Source organism: Scomber scombrus, chromosome 24 (assembly GCF_963691925.1).
Source record: "Scomber scombrus chromosome 24, fScoSco1.1, whole genome shotgun sequence".
NCBI classification, from domain to species: domain Eukaryota; kingdom Metazoa; phylum Chordata; class Actinopteri; order Scombriformes; family Scombridae; genus Scomber; species Scomber scombrus.
The window spans coordinates 8,296,239-8,316,225 of NC_084993.1; the positions used below are offsets into that span (position 1 = coordinate 8,296,239).

General features: G+C 39.8%; 1 protein-coding gene across 1 annotated transcript in view; it reads right to left on the reverse strand.

The window, feature by feature from the left end:
* Window positions 1-19,987, reverse strand: part of atp11a (ATPase phospholipid transporting 11A) — a 38,814-nt gene extending 18,827 nt beyond the window's left edge. The window contains exon 1 of the mRNA XM_062414442.1: window positions 19,891-19,987. Within this exon, the coding sequence (XP_062270426.1) occupies window positions 19,891-19,935 (45 nt within the window). The 5' untranslated portion in view covers window positions 19,936-19,987. The remainder of the gene's footprint in view (window positions 1-19,890) is intronic.

Genomic DNA, 19,987 nt, shown 5'->3' on the forward strand with positions numbered 1-19,987 from the left:
AACCAAGCAGAAGACCAGAAGAAGTCCTAAATGTTCACATAATAAAAAAAAACACAGGGGGGGTGTAACTGATCTCAAACTACAGATTATATCTCCCTTCCTTTGTTCTGGCATTCCCAGTCTGTTTTGTGTGTTTTGCGTCCACTGGGCGTTCATGTCATAGCAGGTCATAACCATCTTTAAGCACCTTTTCATTTTGAACTGTAGTAACCAGAATGAGAGGCAGGCCTGGACGAGACAGCTGAGCTCTGAGCACGCCTAATCCTCTTCTCTCTCTCTCTCTCTCTGATGCTCCGCTCTCTCTTTCGCTCATGAAACCTTCTCTACACGTTTCCAGTGTGAGCTGACAATCGCCGCAAATAAACCTGCTCTCAAGTCATTTCATTTGTTGCTAAATTGTCCATCTACAAAAACACGCACACACATACACACAGGCTAACAAGAGGTGACAGTAATCTGTGGCCCGTGAATGAGATTGGGTGTAAAGAAGCTGCATGGCCCAGTTTCCATACTCTCTCTTGTGTACACACACACACACACACACACAGACACACACACACACACACACACACACACACACACACACACACACACACACACACACACACACACACACACACAGTAACTGGTTAACTCAGTGTTCTAAGATTACTTTGTTTAAGATGGAGTGCTATTTATATCCTATGACCTCCAATTATCAATGGAAGAGCAACAGAATGGAAATGGAAAGACAAGCAGAACTGAAAGCAAAGGAAAATTGATGTTTGAATAAAAATTGACGTCTTCTAGACACACACAGTATATTATATCCATTTCCTGTCTAGCTTCCTCTCTTCTTTAGCTTCCTGGAGATGAGTATTGATGCTGTGTTGAAAGTAGAAGTTACTAAAACAGCTGACATTCAGTATTATTATAACCGGTTTGAGTTACGTGTTTCCGATAAACAACCAGTTTTTTTTTAAATTAAAAGCAACACCAAACCAACATCGTATCCATCATCTCAGCGAAGCAGCAGGCTTATATCTGATTTACGCTGATGGAGGAGATGAAAACCAGATAGCATGGACAGCTTGCCAACGCCGTCGCCCACACAGTGTTACTGTTCCTCCTCTTCTCGCCCACCCGCCTGCTCCGTCTGCTTCACCTCACACATTTCTTACAAGCTTCCTGTTTGCTGTCTGCATATGGAAAAGAGCCACAGGAATGGCTGAGGTGTTAATTCTGACATAAATTGATGATATGTATATTTGAATGTCATTCTTTCTTATTAAAAGTAGCGGCTGGTTTCTGTCTGATGTGTGAAACCAGACTAGTAGCTTGTTTTCTTGGACTGAAGTTGTGTAGAAAAAATAAACCGATAGCAGTATTTAAGCTGGACTTAATTCAGGATGTCCTTATTTTTCTTTTTTATGAACATCTGTTGCTGCAAACCTAGAAAGTTGCACAATGCTTATTGTTATACATAAAAATGCCACTATTTATAATTTGGTGACAGCAACCTTTTGTTAGTGCTGTTTTCATAAAATGTGACGCAAATGCAAATGCAGCAAAGGCAAACAGAAGAACAAATACATAAGAAATACAATTACAAAGCTTCTTCAGGCAGCAACTTCTACATAGAAAACACATTTTGACTCAGAGCCCCTTAACAAGACACAGATAAGAACACAAAAGGCCCTTTTTATTTCTGCTGCTCTCGTATTTAAGTGGCAAATATTCTAACCTCACTTCTCAATTAATCACATAACCCACTGTGGGTCCAGCTGTCTGCTTCAGTGGGCGTCCAGACTAAAAACAAGCCTGTGTTAAAACAAATTAAAGTGTCATCAGTGGGGGTGTGATGTTTCAGGTATTGAAATTGATTGAATTGAGGAAGTCCACTTTAAAAGGAAACTCTATTCTCCTATCTTTTTGTGTGTAACTGACTAATGGGGACAACAATTTTTGAAACTGATCCAGAATTGAGCGTTAGCGCCTCGGCCAGCAACTGTGAAACAGGCTGCAATGTACATCTAATAAAAGTACTTGATTTAGCCAATGACAGGCTCAGAATGTCTGACAACATTACGGAAAGAACCATACAGAGGAATAAATGTTTTTCTTTACCTCTCGCTTCATTGGTCTGTTTGTTGTTGGGTCTAACCAAGTCTCGCTCGAGGAGAAGCGCTGTTGTTATTGAAATCATCCAAAAATGTCTTCCCTTTAAGTAACAAATCCTGTTAGAGGAGTTTGTCTGAAGGCTCATTAAATGACCAAACTTGCACTAGTTTGATGAATGACAATAATCCTCAATCTACTGTGTGACGCTTGAGCTGCTACTGTGTTCTGTAAAGACAACAGTGTCGGATGTTATCACTATACTGGATGGGCGTTATCAGTGGTTATCAGCCTTACAGATATGAGTTAGAAGGAGCCTAAAATAGGAATGCGGAACGTGTTAGTAGGTTAATAGGTCTGGTTAGATTTAGGCACAAAAACCACTAGGTTAGAGTTTGGTTTTTTTGTAGGTCATGGTTTGGAGTAAAATGATCACTTGAGATGTGTTTAAATGTGGCAACGCTCAGTTATGAATGCAGTAAAATACCAATGATGATAGCGTGCTTCTGAACCTGCTAACAGGTGTAGCTTTATTGGTTTTATTCACCTCTTTCCTCTCCATCTCTCCTCTAAGCTGACAATCTCTCTCCTATCGATCATATTTAGCTTTCATCCACATTGAAGCTTTTTACATGAAAGCCTGTCTGTGTCTAATCAAATCAAATAAGCATCTTTATACTCAGGTTATAAAATAAAACTGTCCTGTATGAGCTCAGGCTTTGAATGTAACTGGAGACTTAGGCGCTATTCTGGACCTTGATAATCACTTTTAGCGACGTTTCATGTTTCAGGACGCGGCGGGTTTCAGGGGTGTATTTATAGTCGGAAGGGAAACAATTGTGGTCGGGTGAGAGGGATGGAGAGAGCTTGCAGGCTTTGTTTCTGTCTGCCTCACTCAGTGCCCACATCCACTTTCCTTAAAGCCATGCTACAGGAAAGTGTAGGGAGCCTATAAGAGATCTCACACACACACACACACACACACACACACACACACACACACAGGAAAACACACATCACTACGACATCAAACATGTATGAGCGCAGACGCACATGAACTCAACGGCACAATGTGAACCTTTGTAGTCACTGGTTCAAAAGATATATTTAGCTGAGCAGACAAGCTCCACTGCTTCTCTTCTTCTTGATAAAAAAGATTGAGGAAATCCCCAAGTTTTAGTTTCTTTTTCACCTAAAATGTATGTTAAAAGGAAATGCTGGAGCCTGAGTGTTCACACAGGTGTACGGAACTGTCATGTGTTTGTGTATTTCAAAAGAAGTGAAACTAACACTTTGACTGTGATTTGAAAACTGACAGTGCAACATACCTTGTGCAACAGCCGTAAGTTGTCACTCTTTCTTTTCTAATCAGTAAATTGCGTGGGAAACATTCTGTGAACCTGCATTAAAAGTTGCAAATGCACACACATTATTTAGCCTTTTTGGGAGAAAGAGTAAAGTAAAAGATAACCCCTTACTATGGACCTTTACATAGACATGGTCAACTATCTATAATCCGTGGAAAAGATGACTCACATCCCTAGAGAGGAGGGTGAAAAATCCAATGTACTGAATGTACATCGGTGACTGTAATGAGCTGCACCTGTGTATCTAATTCTTAACCTCATCCCAGTCCTCATGTCTTCAGTTTCTCTTTTAAAACCACATAAATCTCATTGAAATGTGTGAACAAGTCGGCGCTTTAAAAAAAAAAAAAATCAGACCACACATAATTCCCACACAACCTGAACACAACATTACGGCCGGCAACTGAAGTCCCACTGTGATCAGGAACAGAGGACCATATTGTAAACAGGAAGAGCTGGACCCGCCCACTCACACAGAGGACACACACTTCCTGAAACGAGCAGGCACCGTCCCTCCACCTCCACCCCCACCCCCCCATCCCCCAACTCCACCGGGACCACCAGATTCACAGCTGAGAGATGGATTCAGGGAGAAAAGACTGGAGGTGTTTGTGTTTGTTTGATAGCAGAAGAGCAGCTAATATCTCATCCCGCTCACCTTATTCCCTCTAGAAGAGATGTCATCTTCATCAAAGAAGTACAAAAACGTTTGAAGACATCTTATAAAGTTGCCATTTTGATTAAATTAGACACACTTATATGTTTGTGCTCATGGAGAAAATTCAATTCCACAGCCTGGAAAACACAGATACACACATAAAAATCCATGAATAACCCAACACATGACTTAAATATGACTTACAGATTAATGACACTATTTAGATAAGCAAAGATAATAAATATAAACCAGTCAGTCTCATCATAGAGAAAAATGACGGCTTTGTGTGTGTCTTACTTGTAAGGCAGTGAAAAAACTTCAGAGAAATTAGTTGGGTTAATGTGGACATATTCAGATGTATTGTTAGAAGTTTACTTTATAAAGTCTAGAAAACAACTACAGTATTCAGTCCCTGCAGTAACACTGTAGTTAGTGCTGTATGATGCCTGGAAAATAAAGATAACATTTACAGGACGCTGCGAGCAGTAAAGAGGAATCACTGCCACACACACACACACACACACAAATGACTGTTGTTTGTCTGCGGCTTTAAAGGCTGAGCCGTTGTTTTCGACTGATGACCAACCCCAAAGTATTTTATCTCCCGCTCCAACAGGCAGCGCTGAAAATGAGTCTCAACAAAAGCTACGGACGACAACCTGCTCTCTGCGATACGGCTGATGGACACACACACACACACACACACAAACACACTAACACACACACGCATATACACCCTTCACACTCACTTTCACATCTGTGTCATATATCAAGGTTGCATGTGCAAACATCACAGAACACATGCACACATGCCACTTGAGAGTGCGTTATCTCTTGTCTGTCACTGAGCTACGGAGATAAGATAAATCCTGTCCCCTTTCCTAAATCACTAAGCATTAAATACACACATACAGTGAGTGTGTGTGCGTCTGTTGACTACTGCTCTTTATATAACATAGAAAATGTTTTAGCTAAAAGGGTGAAGAGGATAAATAGAGATGTTTCTGCTAACTACTGTATCAGTCCTTAGGTTGAATCCCAACAAGTAGAAAGTTTGAGCATTTTCTTGGGTCACAGCTTTCTTTATGGCTACTCCAAAGGGACTTGAAGTTAAAAAAAGGCACTTGAGCAAATAGTTCACGTGCGCTGCTATTTTCTATCTTGTGGACATCTTGTGCTGTATGTCAGCTGGTAATCCTGAGAGGCAACAAAGTGATTAACTGCTGCAGTATGCAAATCCACACTGCAGAGAGATCAAAAACACACAATGCAAAAGATGCAGAGGATTAAAGACTTATGTGTGTGTGTGTGTGTGTGTGTGTGTGTGTGTGTGTGTGTGTGTGTGTGTGTGTGTAGTCTGATACTTGTCCTGATATCTGTCTGTGACAGTGTGGGTGTGTATGTTACAGTACCTGAGTCACAGATTAAACACCAGCTGTGCTCCCCATCTGTCACTATGTAGCTCTGCCTCACCTGGGCCAACCCATCAGACCAAATAATGACAAATCCTCACCATCCACCCAAACGCCTTCTTTCAACATTTAAACCACGACGGCGTTATCACATTCAGAGCCAAACCCTCATTATGTGTCAGTGTGTTTAGAGCTGAGTGGACAATCAAAGAGCTGACCGGCTGATAAAAGCCATCAGGAGCCAATAAGACTTCTGTGATTCTAAGCAGTTGAGAGTTATTAAAAATAACAATTATCTTGTTTCCACTGCTGAAAATCTAATGCTTTTGTGTTTAAATGCATAAAAACTGCTTTACAGGTTAAAGTAGTGACATGGCAATGATTCACCTGTTCACCATAAATAAATCATACTAGCTAATAATTGCATATCAACAGATGAATCTAAGTGCACGTTACACCTTTATAGTGGTGCTCCTCATTAGTAATTGCAAAAAAGTGGTGACAATAAGATCCACACATAGACCCTAGTGGCGAGAAAAGCAAAAAGCTTCAAAAAGCCATTGCAACTCCACAAGAAGATAAATCACTGACTCATGTTTTTTTTTTTTTTAAGTGTGACTGTGCAACCGTTGTATGTGTCTGTGTATGTGTGTGTGTGTGTGTGTGTGTGTGTGTGTGTGTGTGTGTGTGTGTGTGTGTGTGTGTGTGTGTGTGTATGTGGAGGTGAAACAGAAAGCAACTGTGGCATTACAGAGATGAGAGGACTGAATACTAATCAGTTAAAAACCGAGCCAGTCTATAAAGCAAACTCTCAGTGTGTGTGTGTGTGTGTGTGTGTGTGTGTGTGTGTGTGTGTGTGTGTGTGTGTGTGTGTGTGTGTGTGTGTGTGTGTGTGTGTCTCTGGGGGATAGTGATCTGACCCCTCTAGTCCTCACTGCTTTGTAACCATCTACACACACGCTGATGATCACAGGAGAGCACTGCTGGTATTAATCAGAGTCAGGGGACTTTACGATTCAGCATTTGTACTACTGTGTGTGTGTGTGTGTGTGTGTGTGTGTGTGTGTGTGTGTGTGTGTGTGTGTGTGTGTGTGTGTGTGTGTGTGTGTGTGTGTGTGTGTGTGTGTGTGAGAAACTGATATCATGATAAATCTACACCTGCATGTCTTTGCAAGCCCTCATACCTGAAGATAGTGAAAAAAGAAAGGAAAACTACATGTAAAATGAGGGAAAACACAAAAGGGATGATATGGGGAGAAAATCTAGCAGCTTGTCAAATGAAATATGTCAATAGTAGTACTCGACCTTTGACCTGACAACACTGAATGAACACACAAACCTAATTAATCACAAAACAGCAATTTCAGCTTGTTTATTATGATGTCATTTGAACCAGTACTTTAATTACTACTGTTACCAATACTGCTGCTACAGCTGTTACTAATTTCAATGCACTATTACTACTACCGCTGTTACATTTACTATAGTATTAGGCTACTACTTGATACACTACTATGACTGCTAATATAAGTGATACGTTTTCTACCACATCCTGTTACCACCACATACAAATATAAACAATAGTGAAACTACTGCTCTTCCTGTTCTGACTAACATGTTTATTTACAATGACCTGTATTTACTGCCTATGTAATGATTTTAACCTCTCGAGCTTCCGTTGACCTTTGATTTATGACTCAGGACGTCGCTTAGAGTGACAGGCGGATGATCTAAACTTCACTGTGGAATACTGAACACACACACACACACACACACACACACACACACACACACACACACACACACACACACACACACACACACACACACAACACAAATCAGGACTCTGTGTGACAGTGGTAGGGGTACAGATTGGGACAGTTTGATTGATTGTGTGATTTTATTAGATAAATAAATCAAAGTGACTATAGGTGCTGGTGGACTAAAGTAATCAGCTATACATGATACATGACATTAATGTGTGAAAAAGCACCAGATTTTATACTTTAACTAATAAAAACACTTTCAACATGCTTCCATTTCTTGTTGTTCTTGAATGGTTGAAATTGTTGCCAGATTAAAAGGGATTTTTTTGTTTTAACTCATTAGAAAATGGGTTTAGTCACTAACTAGAGTCCCTGATTTGATTATTTAAACTACTAACTACTAAGACCTCAGTCTTTACACACAATTAAGTTCAGTAGATCATTTGCTCTGGATTCCTGAAGCTAAGGATGAGATTCACATACAGGAGTGAAATTCCCTAAAATCATCTACTGTACATTTTAGTCGCATTTGCATGAGATTAAGATATTACAATCAACTGGCACCATCTGCAAAACATGCAGTAAACATGAGGCAGGAAGACAGATAAGACAGAATAAAAAGCTTGAGACATATATTGGGATAAACTGCCGTCTTTGATCTTAATCAGAATATGCTGTACAGGAATTTGGTGCATTTTGTGAAAATGATTTAAAATGAAAGTCATATTCAGTCTAAGACTAAAAGACAGATGCTGTTGGTAATAATGTGATCAATAACAACACTGACACAATAATGATTATAATGAATTCTAATCCAGTTCAAACAGAGATTATATTATAAAGATTTGAAGCCTCAGGTAAAAGCTTCTGAAAGTAAGCTGCAGGGCTGCCAACACTCTGGAGACCAGTCGTCACTGAGAGAAAATGTCCTGAAATAGACATTCACCTGCTTCTATTTCATATTTGGGTCAGCGGACCACTGTGAGGCTCTGTGTGGATTTGTTTTGTGGTTTTAAGATTTGAAGCGCTGTGTAACTTTGTTCTTGTGAAAGGAGTTATATAAACGATATTATCCATTATTAACGGGCTGAAATCACTTGTTGTACAGTATGATTATGTAACACCAGTGTGCAGTAGAATCTATTGTAGGCTTAATAATCGGGTGCATTGACACAGTCTCTTTAGAAAAGGATGAATGCAGCATGATCTTAGTTCACACAAATACGTGTATGGACATATGAAAAAATGATTATACTATTTCAGAAAGGTAGTTTTATCTCACAGCACTCAAACAAGACCGACCTTTCTACTGAATCACAGTTTCCTCTCTTTTATACACTATTGAGATAGAGAAAGAGAAATATGACCAAAAGGGAGGAGATATAGTAAGGAGAGGAGATACAAAGAGGAGAGGAGAGGAGAGGAGAAGAGAGGAGATATAAAGAGGAGAGGAGATATAGAGAAGAGAGGAGGAGAGGAAAGCAGAGGAGATATACAGAGGAGAGGTGGGAAGAGGAAAGGAGAGATGTAACCTCCGTGCTTCTGCCAGCTATACAGAGACATTCATTAGCCTGGTTTCCTCTGAGCAAATCTCAGTAGGAAACTGGGATAAGTCGCCTGTTTCACTACAGTGTGAACCTGACTTCTAACTGTACATTCACTTTAATGACCCAAATAATTACAAGTATCTTCATTAGAGTCTCTGTAGCAGCATTAATCCCTCTATTGGAAGCTCTTCTAATGGCATTGCTTTAGGTGGACTATAAGCTGCTTAAAGCAGTGATTACATTCAATAAAAGTAGAGAGGATAAATGTAAGATAGATGCGAGGCAGGAGGCAGACAGGCTAATCGACCAACCACAGAGCGGGATAGAAGACTGTTATAGTGGATTTCCTTTCATTCTGCGAGTGTGGGGGGAATAAACTTACACACTGTTCCTACTCCCTTCACTGTGTCTGTTCTGTGAGTATATACGAGAGGGAAGTGCTGGATGGGAGTGCTGCTGATGGTCACATGATCCCCCCATGACTTGACCTAATGCTGCATTCAAGTCACATGGGAGTTAATATTGACAGCTGAAAGCAACAACTTGGAAGTTTTCAGGACTGTAACAGCTGATGACAGTTGTGTTGTGCAGCAGTTTGTACGCTAACATTAACTATCACACATGGAAAAGGAAGTCGTTTTCACCCCGGCTCTCTATCTCTCACCGTTCAGCAGTTGAATTGCTAAATGCCACTGAATGCACCTCTGTTCACAAACACCACACAGAAAACATGACCAGTCTGACTTCCAAAAATGTGTCATGAGTCTAAGATTAGGGCAACATGTCCAAAAGGACCAAACAGACAGACTTCTGCAAGAGGAACAGCTATTTTTTTGTCAAAATGTTAAGTCATTTCCACTAAATAACCATTTCTAATCTGTGGTTTTCTCCATCTCTCCAGTATAAAAACAATTACTATAACACATACTTTTTCAGTTATAATTTATAATTTTAAACTCAAATTCAAACACCCAATTCCAGTAAATATGTGATCAAATAATCACTTTAGGAAGTGGTGGAGACAGATTTAATGGCATCTGTAACACCTTGGCTCAGCAAACTCTACAGTTAAACATATGTCTAATAGGTGTTTGTGTGTATGTGAGTACACAAGCTACACTAAGTGCCTGCATTGATCTGTGGACACTCAGCTGGCTTTAAATAACTCCAGGACTGCCACTGAAGGGTAGCAGGCTCGTATGAGTGGGTAAACACCCTCCTGGAACATTTTGTTAAGTATGCTGAAGAGGCAGATAAAACTATATGTGATGCTTTTTGTGCAGGATATGGTGTAGACAATACTTTCGTTCACTTATCCTGACTGATTAAACCTCATTTCAGGTTGGAGTTGGGTGGAGCAGCGCTTGAGCTTGCTGAGGTAAAAAAAATCATGCATGAAAAAAGGTGAATAAAAATGTGCCCCAAGCTAACAGCAGAGTCATGAACATGTCAATCAAGCTCATACCATTCAAAATCAACATTCTACAGCTCAACAGATAACAGGTTGCAGTGTGTACTTCCACATGATACATGACATCAAATCCCAGCATCAGGGACACACAGTAAATGAGCACTGCTGAACCACAAATCACTGCAAAACAACTGGTGACTGGTGCTGTGCACAGCCATATACCTGGAATTAGAAGTGATGTTCTACTGTGATGATCAAATGGATAGGAACGTGTAAACATGTGAGAGAATCTGCTGCTGGCTGCAGGTCATTTCTGTGGTTTTTAAAATACATTTTAATGACAGAATCTTGTTTTTATGCCTGTAAATACCCTGATCCACATAGAAAGAACCTGCAGTACGGTGTAATTGGTAACCACCTGCAGTCCTGTGAGGTTTTCCTTTTGTGAGTTTGTTCTGTTCATCGGGGATCTTTATTTTCCTTAGGGTGCAAGTCCCATTAACTGCTGGGCTCGTGTGTGCACATGCTGTATCTGACTCATTTATTGTTTTCACTTCCTGCTGCAATATCATCTACTTGTCTCTTAGGAGTTCAGAGAAAAGTACCAAAATGCTTTTAACACTTTATAATAATTATCATTATTATTATTATTTGTCAACTTTATATTCTCTCTGTCATTCTCCTGCACATTAGTGGAAGCACTTCTCAGTGTGTGTATGTTTGTCCTGTAGGAACGCTGCTGCTTACTGGTATTCATTACACTGTTTGTGTTGCCGGTAATCATTTCAAGACATCACAAGCATACACACACACACAAACACACAAAATCTAAGAAATATATGACTTTACCTGAATCAGTCTCTTCATTCTTACTGGCATTTGCAGTCCATTCATTCTCTGTCAGTCAGATAGAAACTGTAGCCATGTTGTAGTCTAGGGTTATACTACCAGGAGTTGAAAATGCATTAATGAGGCCTCACTCTGTCTGTCTGACCTTTCCCTGTCTCTAGAGATCCATTCCTTTTGTGTCTGTCTGCCAGTTGTACTGACTGAATAGCCGGCCTGCTCTCCTGGTCGGTCGAGCTGGTCCAGACTCCAAGGACTCTGAATCGATCACATGATGATCAACTGATAAAGAACTGCAGTCAAATTGTAGTTCAAGTCCCCCTCTAAAGCCTCCCTCTCACTGTTTCCATTCACCCTCTAGTTTGCAGCACGTTTGGAAACGAACTCACATTTCAGCTGTCACAAACTCAATGTGAGTGAGAGAGCGGGGAAAGGAGAAAATGACTATATGGTCAGCTTGTTCTTCATTACCTCCTTTACAACCATGAGATTAACAATCTCCCAGTCTCTCTTTACCACTGACTGTGTTATCTCACTGGCTAAATTGTCCTTTCTATCTGTCCTTCTTTCATTTTCTTTCATCTATCTTTAATTCTCTTTTTCTAGCTCTGACTGTTCATCCTTCTCCATGTCTTCTTTTTTCCACCAACTCTATTTCTGTCACAGTGTAACACTCAGAGTGAACGATGCCATTCCATGCTCATTAAGTAGGACAACACACTTACTGAAAAAAAATTAGATATATTAAAAAAAAATGTTTACATGGAAATTTCTGAAACTGCATCCAACAAGTGGAATAATCTCATCTCAGCTTGAGAGTAAAAATCACAGGACAAATCAGAGGGTGAGGGGAACTTAATGGCATCATGTGGCCCTCATGGGACCGGTCACCTGACTGGAGCTGAGTACCATAGTGGAAATGGATTTCTAAAAGTTACAATATCCCCACACTTTCCTTTCCGGTTGTTAAAGTTAAAAGGAAGAGTGCGGCAGTGCTGTCATGCATAATCCCAGTTACAGCTGCAGTAACGTTATGGTAAAGTGAAAACTTTCTAACCATTGTATGACTAGAAGACTTTATTTATACTGCTTCTATGTGCACTAAGTGTTTTACAAGGCTGGAGCCACAGGATAAAATAATTGATCATGAAACAGAGTTAAATGACTCACTGAACAGAATGCTGTTTTTTTTTTTAAATACACAAATGCACTTTGCCCCTGGCGTTGGCAGAACAGCGTACTGGTTTGATGCATAAATCCTGGATGAGGGCCAGCCTACTGAGCTCTTCATACCCTCATCTCCTGCCACCCCTGCTGTCTCCAAGATGCTACTGTAGCTGAGATGCTCACCACCGTAAATTAATCTAGACCGCTGCAAAATGTAACAGAATAGCTACTGTACTGCAGGAAAAGTTCTGATATGCTGTCCTCCTCCATTTGTCTCGCTTCATGCTTTAAATCAATCCTGCAGAATTAGTGCCTCATCCAACCTGGTGGCACGCCATCTCAAAAGTACTGTTGGATCGCAAATTTAGCGGTAGCCTCTTTTGTTTGAGGCAATTACACTGAAATATTAATGTGGCGATCATTTATTCATGTTAAAATGCGAACACGTAGCACCTTTAAACGATTTAGTGTTGCCATTTGGGTTCACTCTGAGTAATGCTGCACTTAGCTCCATTATTTATATTGTCCTCCTGTGTTATAGGTCGCCCAGTCAGTGTACAGTCCTGTGCTTGCATCTTCTTCTCGGTTTCTGCCAAATTCTCAGAAGGACCGCTTTTAACACAACTCTACTACTGCTTACTGTAATACAGAGGAGCTTCTTTACTTGGGTTAAGAACTGATAAAGTATGGTTAGTTTAAGATACAACAACTTTACAACTTACGCTGATTCATTATGAAAGAGCAACAGCCAATGGGAAGACTCTCACTTAACAGGCTGACCAATGGTGTAACTTCATCACTCATTCACTCACAGATAAACACAGTTACAATCCAGCAAATAAATCCAGCCAATGCAGGCTGCCAAAATGCATTGATAGTGTTACAAAATAATCGATGTTTCATGTGCACAACTTGCTCAATAATGGAAATAACTTGAGTGCTCACTGGTTTCAACTGCATATTGAACATTTGCACGCTATTCTCCGCCATGTATCATCTGCTCTTCCGATAAATACCCGTTTATATTTTATTGCTTGGCGGGAAATGACCATCAGGAAAAAGCAGCTGTTAGTGAGATGTTTTGCTGCAGTTTGCGACGAGGCTTTGAGCTGCAGAAGTGGCTTCACAAATGCTCCCTTTGGATGTCATTGAAAAGCTTTTAGCTCAGCCTCAGCAGAAACTGCAGGAGCTCTACAGTATCTTCTGTAATAAATCAGCCAATAGTAGCGAATAACACAGCGCATGTCGGTATTATTCTCAGAAAACAAAGATAAGATGAATACAAACAAGAACGAGTCCATGTTTTGACTACAAATCCTCAGTGTTTTCTATTATGTCCCAGTACAAAATTATTGTGGCTATTTAAAAACTCAAAGTGGTCCTTTGCAGAAAATAAAATATGCTAAAATATGCCTTAGCAATGGAAAAAAATCAAAGTGGAAGCCTTTGTCTTCATGCACATTGATCTGTAGCCTAACAGAAGTCTGAAGAGGCATGTTACACACAAACGTCTGAACTGATCTACCTCCTTTCCTGCATTTGAAAGCAGAAGATGTAACAGGTTAGATCTACAAACAAAAAACAGAGAAGCAATGTTCAGCTTTGCATTGTGGGAAAAATCAAGATAAGTCAAAGTAAAACTGACTGAGTAAGAAATGTCTATGTCCTGCATTTGGGTAAAGCATAGTGTGGCTCCAGCTTTCACAGATGTAAAGTCCATTTCATTTCAGGCCGTATAAACGCATGCAGAGTCAGGAAAAAAGGAGGGAAAGAGCACAAGATTGATACAAGTTCACTGTAAGTAGCACCTCCTGATGCCTGAAGTCATTCTGTGAAGGTAATGTTGTTCATGCTGAGCCAGAAGTTTGCCTGATGCAGTGAAGCAAGTACCCATTAACTCCAAACATTACAAACTTCTGAGTAGTATTTACACCAGGAAAGAGGCCTTGCTTACCTAACACTGATATCTAAAATGATTATGATAGATGTCCGCTTAACCACTAATCTTAATGTGACTTTTTTTGAAAGACTCACCAAAAGCGATCCATTTCTTGCGAGTCTGCAAAAAAATGTTCCACTTCCTGTGTGAATGTACAGTTAAGGCCAGCCATCATTCCCCGCAGACAGGGAGAACATTAAGGTGTACCTGCCCCACTCAGCACTTTCACTGGCAAACCCGGAGCAATGTTATTATGATGACTCAAGTTCAAACGACTCTCTCGCTCTCTCTCTTTGGATAGAGGCCTCTATGCGCCATTAACTCAGGGCTATCCATCATCCGTCTCCTCGTTCAACGGCCTGCAATATACCGTTCATGTTACTGCAACGACACTCGTACAAGCCTTTCATGCAGCTCACGCTCCTCAGCAGGTACTGTTTGGGTGGTGTGACAAGGAGCTAAACTGTTCTACAAAGCAAGGACACAGTACGTTTCTCTTTCATACAGCAGACACATGAAATACAGGCCTTGAAAACATAAATGATTCCAATATAACAAGATAAGAACAATCCCTTTTTAACTGTCCTATAAACTTCATTTTAAGGGGTCACAAGCAAAAAAGGTTGGGCCTCACTACCTTATATAACAAGTAGAGCTGTAACAATCAGCGACTATTTTATTAACCAATTCATCAATTAGATTCAGTCATTTTTCAGGCAAAAGAAATGCCAAAAAATGATTGTAATTGATTTAATTAGTACTTATTATAATGTTTATTATTTACTTCTCACCACCCAGATTCCTACTGAGACAACCACTAAATCACCCGTGCAAATGACATCAGAGGTCCTCAGTTTCTAGTGCAAAGGGAGAGTTGTTGTAATGAGTATTGTTGTAATGAGGATTCTGTTGTCACTGTGTTGCCACTGTTTTATTTTTGCTCTGCCTCATTTGCATTTTTGTCTCTGTAAGTTGTTTTTTTTTTCTTAGACAAAACCCTTTGAGGACCGTTTTTTTTCCTGTCCGTGCACAAGCTGAAATATGACTTATATTTGCATCTTAAAAAGAGACTGCTGAATGTGACTGAAAAGTGAAGTAGCAGCCAGTCAAGCAGTGAAACAATTCAAAGACTGAATGGCTTAGTGAGTGCCTGTAAATCCTGAAGGTAAAGAGGTTAACCCTGGTGCACTTTGTGGATTGTGGACAGTATGGATGGGCGGGTGTTAAATGATTAGCATGAGGCTGAGAGGAAACCTGCTGTTGCTGGCGTACACATGAGCATGCCCCAAAACCCTTAACACAACTTCACAACAACATGCCTGTCCTTCATTGAGTCCTGTAAAGTAACTCAACTCATTTAAATACACACTTATAAACCCTGCTGTCTATCACTGTGTACTTTTCATGAGTCATTTCATCATTACATCATTCTTTACCATTACATCACTGATAGTAAAAACCACTCTACATTGTAATTGGCTGTTTGTGTTTCAACTGAAACCTGATATTATACACACATGCTTTCTATAGGTGGAATAACTCCTTCCTCATTTGGCTGGTGACACCCTGGCATCCCCTCAAGCACCCTTGGGCGTCCCTTGACCCCACAGTGAACAGTGCCCCCCCCCTCATTGTTGACCGGTCTGCTTTATGAATTATTGACAACCAGACAGAGCCAAGGCGTTCATGTGATCCGCTGCCCTCTGCGTCACCTGGCTACTACTGTATTCCACCTCCCCAGCTTACTATCCTGCATGGAGTAGCAGTAACACAAACAGACACAACAATATGCTCACCCGCCACTATTCACTCTAAACATTTAATCTGGACTCATACAGTATGCACAGATCAGTCACATGCTTCCTGCAGGGCTTGCTATTGTATAAAAAAGTGCAAGAAAACCTTTGCAGCCTTTACACACTTTATACACCAGGTGGCATTTATGGGATCAGTCACTGCCTTAGACTCGAAAGTATAGCTGTAAACTGGATTAAGGGGGTAAAGGTAGTGAACACCGGTAACCCTTTAATCCACTATGTGAAGGCAGGAAGCCAGACAGAGACAGAGAGGGAGAGAGGGGAGGCACTTCCTATCCAGGAATCCAGAGATTAGTCAGCAGCAGAGGAATGCTGCCTGACTGACTGCACACTAACATGATATGAGTAGTTTCATTCACAGCTGCAACTATTGATTATGTATCAAATAAATTCAAAAGATCAAAACATCACTTTTTTAATCGAAACACAAAGGTTGTATTGTAGTTCATTGTGCCTTCAAGACCATTGATTTAAAAAAAAAAAAAACTTTCTCACTGTGTTAATGTACACAGTGAGAATATAGATGTTATCTTAATATTAAAGTTATTTTTCAATTAAACTTTCTAAGCTTTCTTTTAACAGAAAAAGAGGAGATATTAAAAGATGATGTTAGAAGAGATGATGTTGATATTACAAAGACATGCAACATTTACCAAAGTGTGTAGAAAGTTAAATTAACAAGATTTACAACATTCATAAATGGTACTTTTTAAACGTTCAGAGGCCGAAGAAGAGAAGAGTGAATATACTTTACAGTAAGTACATTTGGTCTCAGTGTTGCTGCATGTCACTGTGATTACACTTTGTTCTCATTCAGCCTGGACACGAGCGACAGCCACAGAGATTACAACTCTACAACTTGAAAATATAGATACAGACTTATATAACATAACATCCTCAGCCTTTTACCTAATCAGAGATGGCAGCGACTGGAGACACTACAACACAACTACTGGTATCGAAGGGGTACAACGTGATCTCAGCTAAACTGAATTAGAGTACTGTAGTGTGTTCACTTAATTAGAGTAATGTGTTAAATGTATTTTGCCCATATTTCATGAGTAATCATCCAACATATTTACAAAACACATTCAATCATTTTTTAGCTGGACAACTAGGAGATATTTGTCTTTCACAAGCACATGTATATTAAATGGCAAAAGTTTAATATACATTTTCCTTCACTACAGGAGACTAAAATATCCCAATAGAAACAATGGAGCATAAATTGAATAGACATATAATAAATCACCTGTATCATATGCATCATGTCAGCATATCAGCAGCCGACTGATATCCAATTTGTATGAAAAGGCCAGAATAACCAAATCCAGTCTGACTTTACAACAATTTGATAACAATGAAAGGGTTATAATGAAATCTGCTGTTAATATCACATAACAACCTCCTGGTTTCTATCTTCTCTGCTTTTCCTCTCACTTTGCTCTATTCCTGCGTCCTCCATTCGACACCGCTCCCATCAACTCATCACATTATAGCCAGCATTGCCACTGCACACTGCACTTTTTCTTGTTGTCTTATAGACTCCAAATAACCAATAATCTTCCATTATGATTATTTGACTGCTGTGTTTCTACAAACTTCACATGATTGTTCAGCTATGGTACAATTACCTCGATGCATACCACACTATATAATGTGTCTGCGTGTGAGTCACAGCTGTTATATCTGTTATATCTGCTGTCTGATCACTGATAAAATGCAAAGCTTTTATGGCTGTCAGCATACTAAGTGCACTGGTTCCTAGATAAAAGCTACTAATAAATTAGTGTGAGCTACCAATGCTTAGACAGCTCTAAAAAGGGAATATTGTATTTGTACACAATGTTACCATGGATACTGGGGGATGCTCTGCTCTGTCATTACTTGGATCCAGTGTGATACTTTAACACTGCATCGTAAACACTTTTTAGGAACAAGTTCCACATTATAAATCTATTATACTGTGGAAATTACACTATTACACTCTTGGCCTGATGGAACTTACTGTTGTCACATGCTGAAATGTTGGCTAGATTTGTTACAGCATAGAAATTTGATTTATTATGCTTGTAAATGAAGACTGAATTCATACTTCTGTTGGTTTTATAGATGTAATCCTCCATCATATCGCTGACTCAGTATTGACTCATATGTCATAAAAGCACAGTATTGACAAACAGATAACTGTTCCTAACCCTGATCCTAAGTATTCAGCAGTCTCTCTGCATCCGGGTTTTTTTTGCACTGGCAACGCAATCAATTTAACCCTAACCCATTTGTCTAAAGCAGTTATCCAGATCAATTACAGCAGCAGACCTCATCAGCATCCCACATCCTACCAGTCACAGGCTTGCCTCTGCGTGTTTCTTACTATGTGGCTCTATTTCACCCTCCTCACAGCAGGGGTTTTATTTAATCAGGAATTTGCAACAGTTGGGAGACCAGATCTAAGCTGAGGTATAAACCTCCTCAGCTCTCATGCGAGCAGCGCTTGCTCTGTCTGGATTATTGTCAAACACATTAGCGTGGAGCCTAATGCAACGCTCAGCCATATAGGCCGGCTGCTGCACTGCTGCCCATCAATTTGCGGAGCAGGAGGGGGAAACAACTGGATTACATAATTCATGTGACTGACTGTTCCATTTGAAGTCCTGCTGAACTGGGAGATGCAGCATAATAGATTAGATTGAACTGCACACAAGCAGTTCCAATGGAAATGAGTAAATTCAACATTTCTGATACATATTTCTGATATCTGATACAATCATTCTGCAAAGTTTTGACACTGATTTTGAGACAACGCCTCGTTCATTTGAAAATATAGGTGATATCTGCTGTCTGTCTGCATTTCATGGCATGTTCTGCCATGACAGGACATGTCATGCTCTGCAGAAGGCGGCATTACAACAGGTGACTACCCCACCTCTCACTTATTAAATGTCACTCCGATTTGTTGACTGAAGGAGAATGCTGATGTATTTGTACAGTGTGTGTGTGTGTGTGTGTGTGTGTGTGTTGGCTACTATTTGCTATGGAACTTGAAATGATCTCCAGAGGCAAATATAAAAGAGGAAATATCTCCAAAGTCAAAATAACGATGATAACATTTGATGTGTGCCAAATTACATTCAAAAAATCTGAGAGTTTAAAGTAAGCATTTCTTTTTATAAAGCATGTTTTAAAATATGATTACAACCCACCATGGTGTATGTTAAAATTGAAAGTGAACATATAATCAACTATTAAGTTCTAAATTAATCAAAATAATTACATTTGAATGCACTTTTGGGTCATTCATGGGATTATACACGCCTGCCAGAATGGTAACTTCAAACTCCAGATGTTTAATGTTGCAATAAATTACATATGAATCAAATCAGCTTATCAGTTTAGATACCTCAGTCACATTAAAAACTATTGAAACCTCTCCCAATATAGTAACAGCCCTTTGATTTGCTATTTATTTGTATTCCCTAGCATAATTATGGCCGTTACACCATTATAATTTCCCTTTTGTATTTCATAATGCATGTTTTAGCATTATTTCAGTTTTTCTCTGTTTCAACAATTACCCATTAGTTTCATCTATTTCAAAAGTCAAATAGAGTGATGAATAGTGATTATAACAAAAGACGATAATGTAACTTCCCATAAAAAGAGTGACGGTTGTTTCCCAATCATCTCCCACTGACTTTCCTTCCACTCCCTTTTCAACGAGTGAAACTTAATCCGAATGAGTAGCTGCTTCAGTGGAATTTGACACCAATAGTGATAAAAAAAAAGCTCCCACGTTTTCTGTTTATCTTTAGAAATACTGAAAAGTAAAGCGAAACAAACAGGAGGATACAAGAACAACTTACATATCTGCTGATGAGGTTCCGAAGAGTGCTGAAATCCATCCCCATCTTGTTCTTCTTCCCTCCCCGGACACTTCTTCCTCTTTCTGAGACGTTTTTT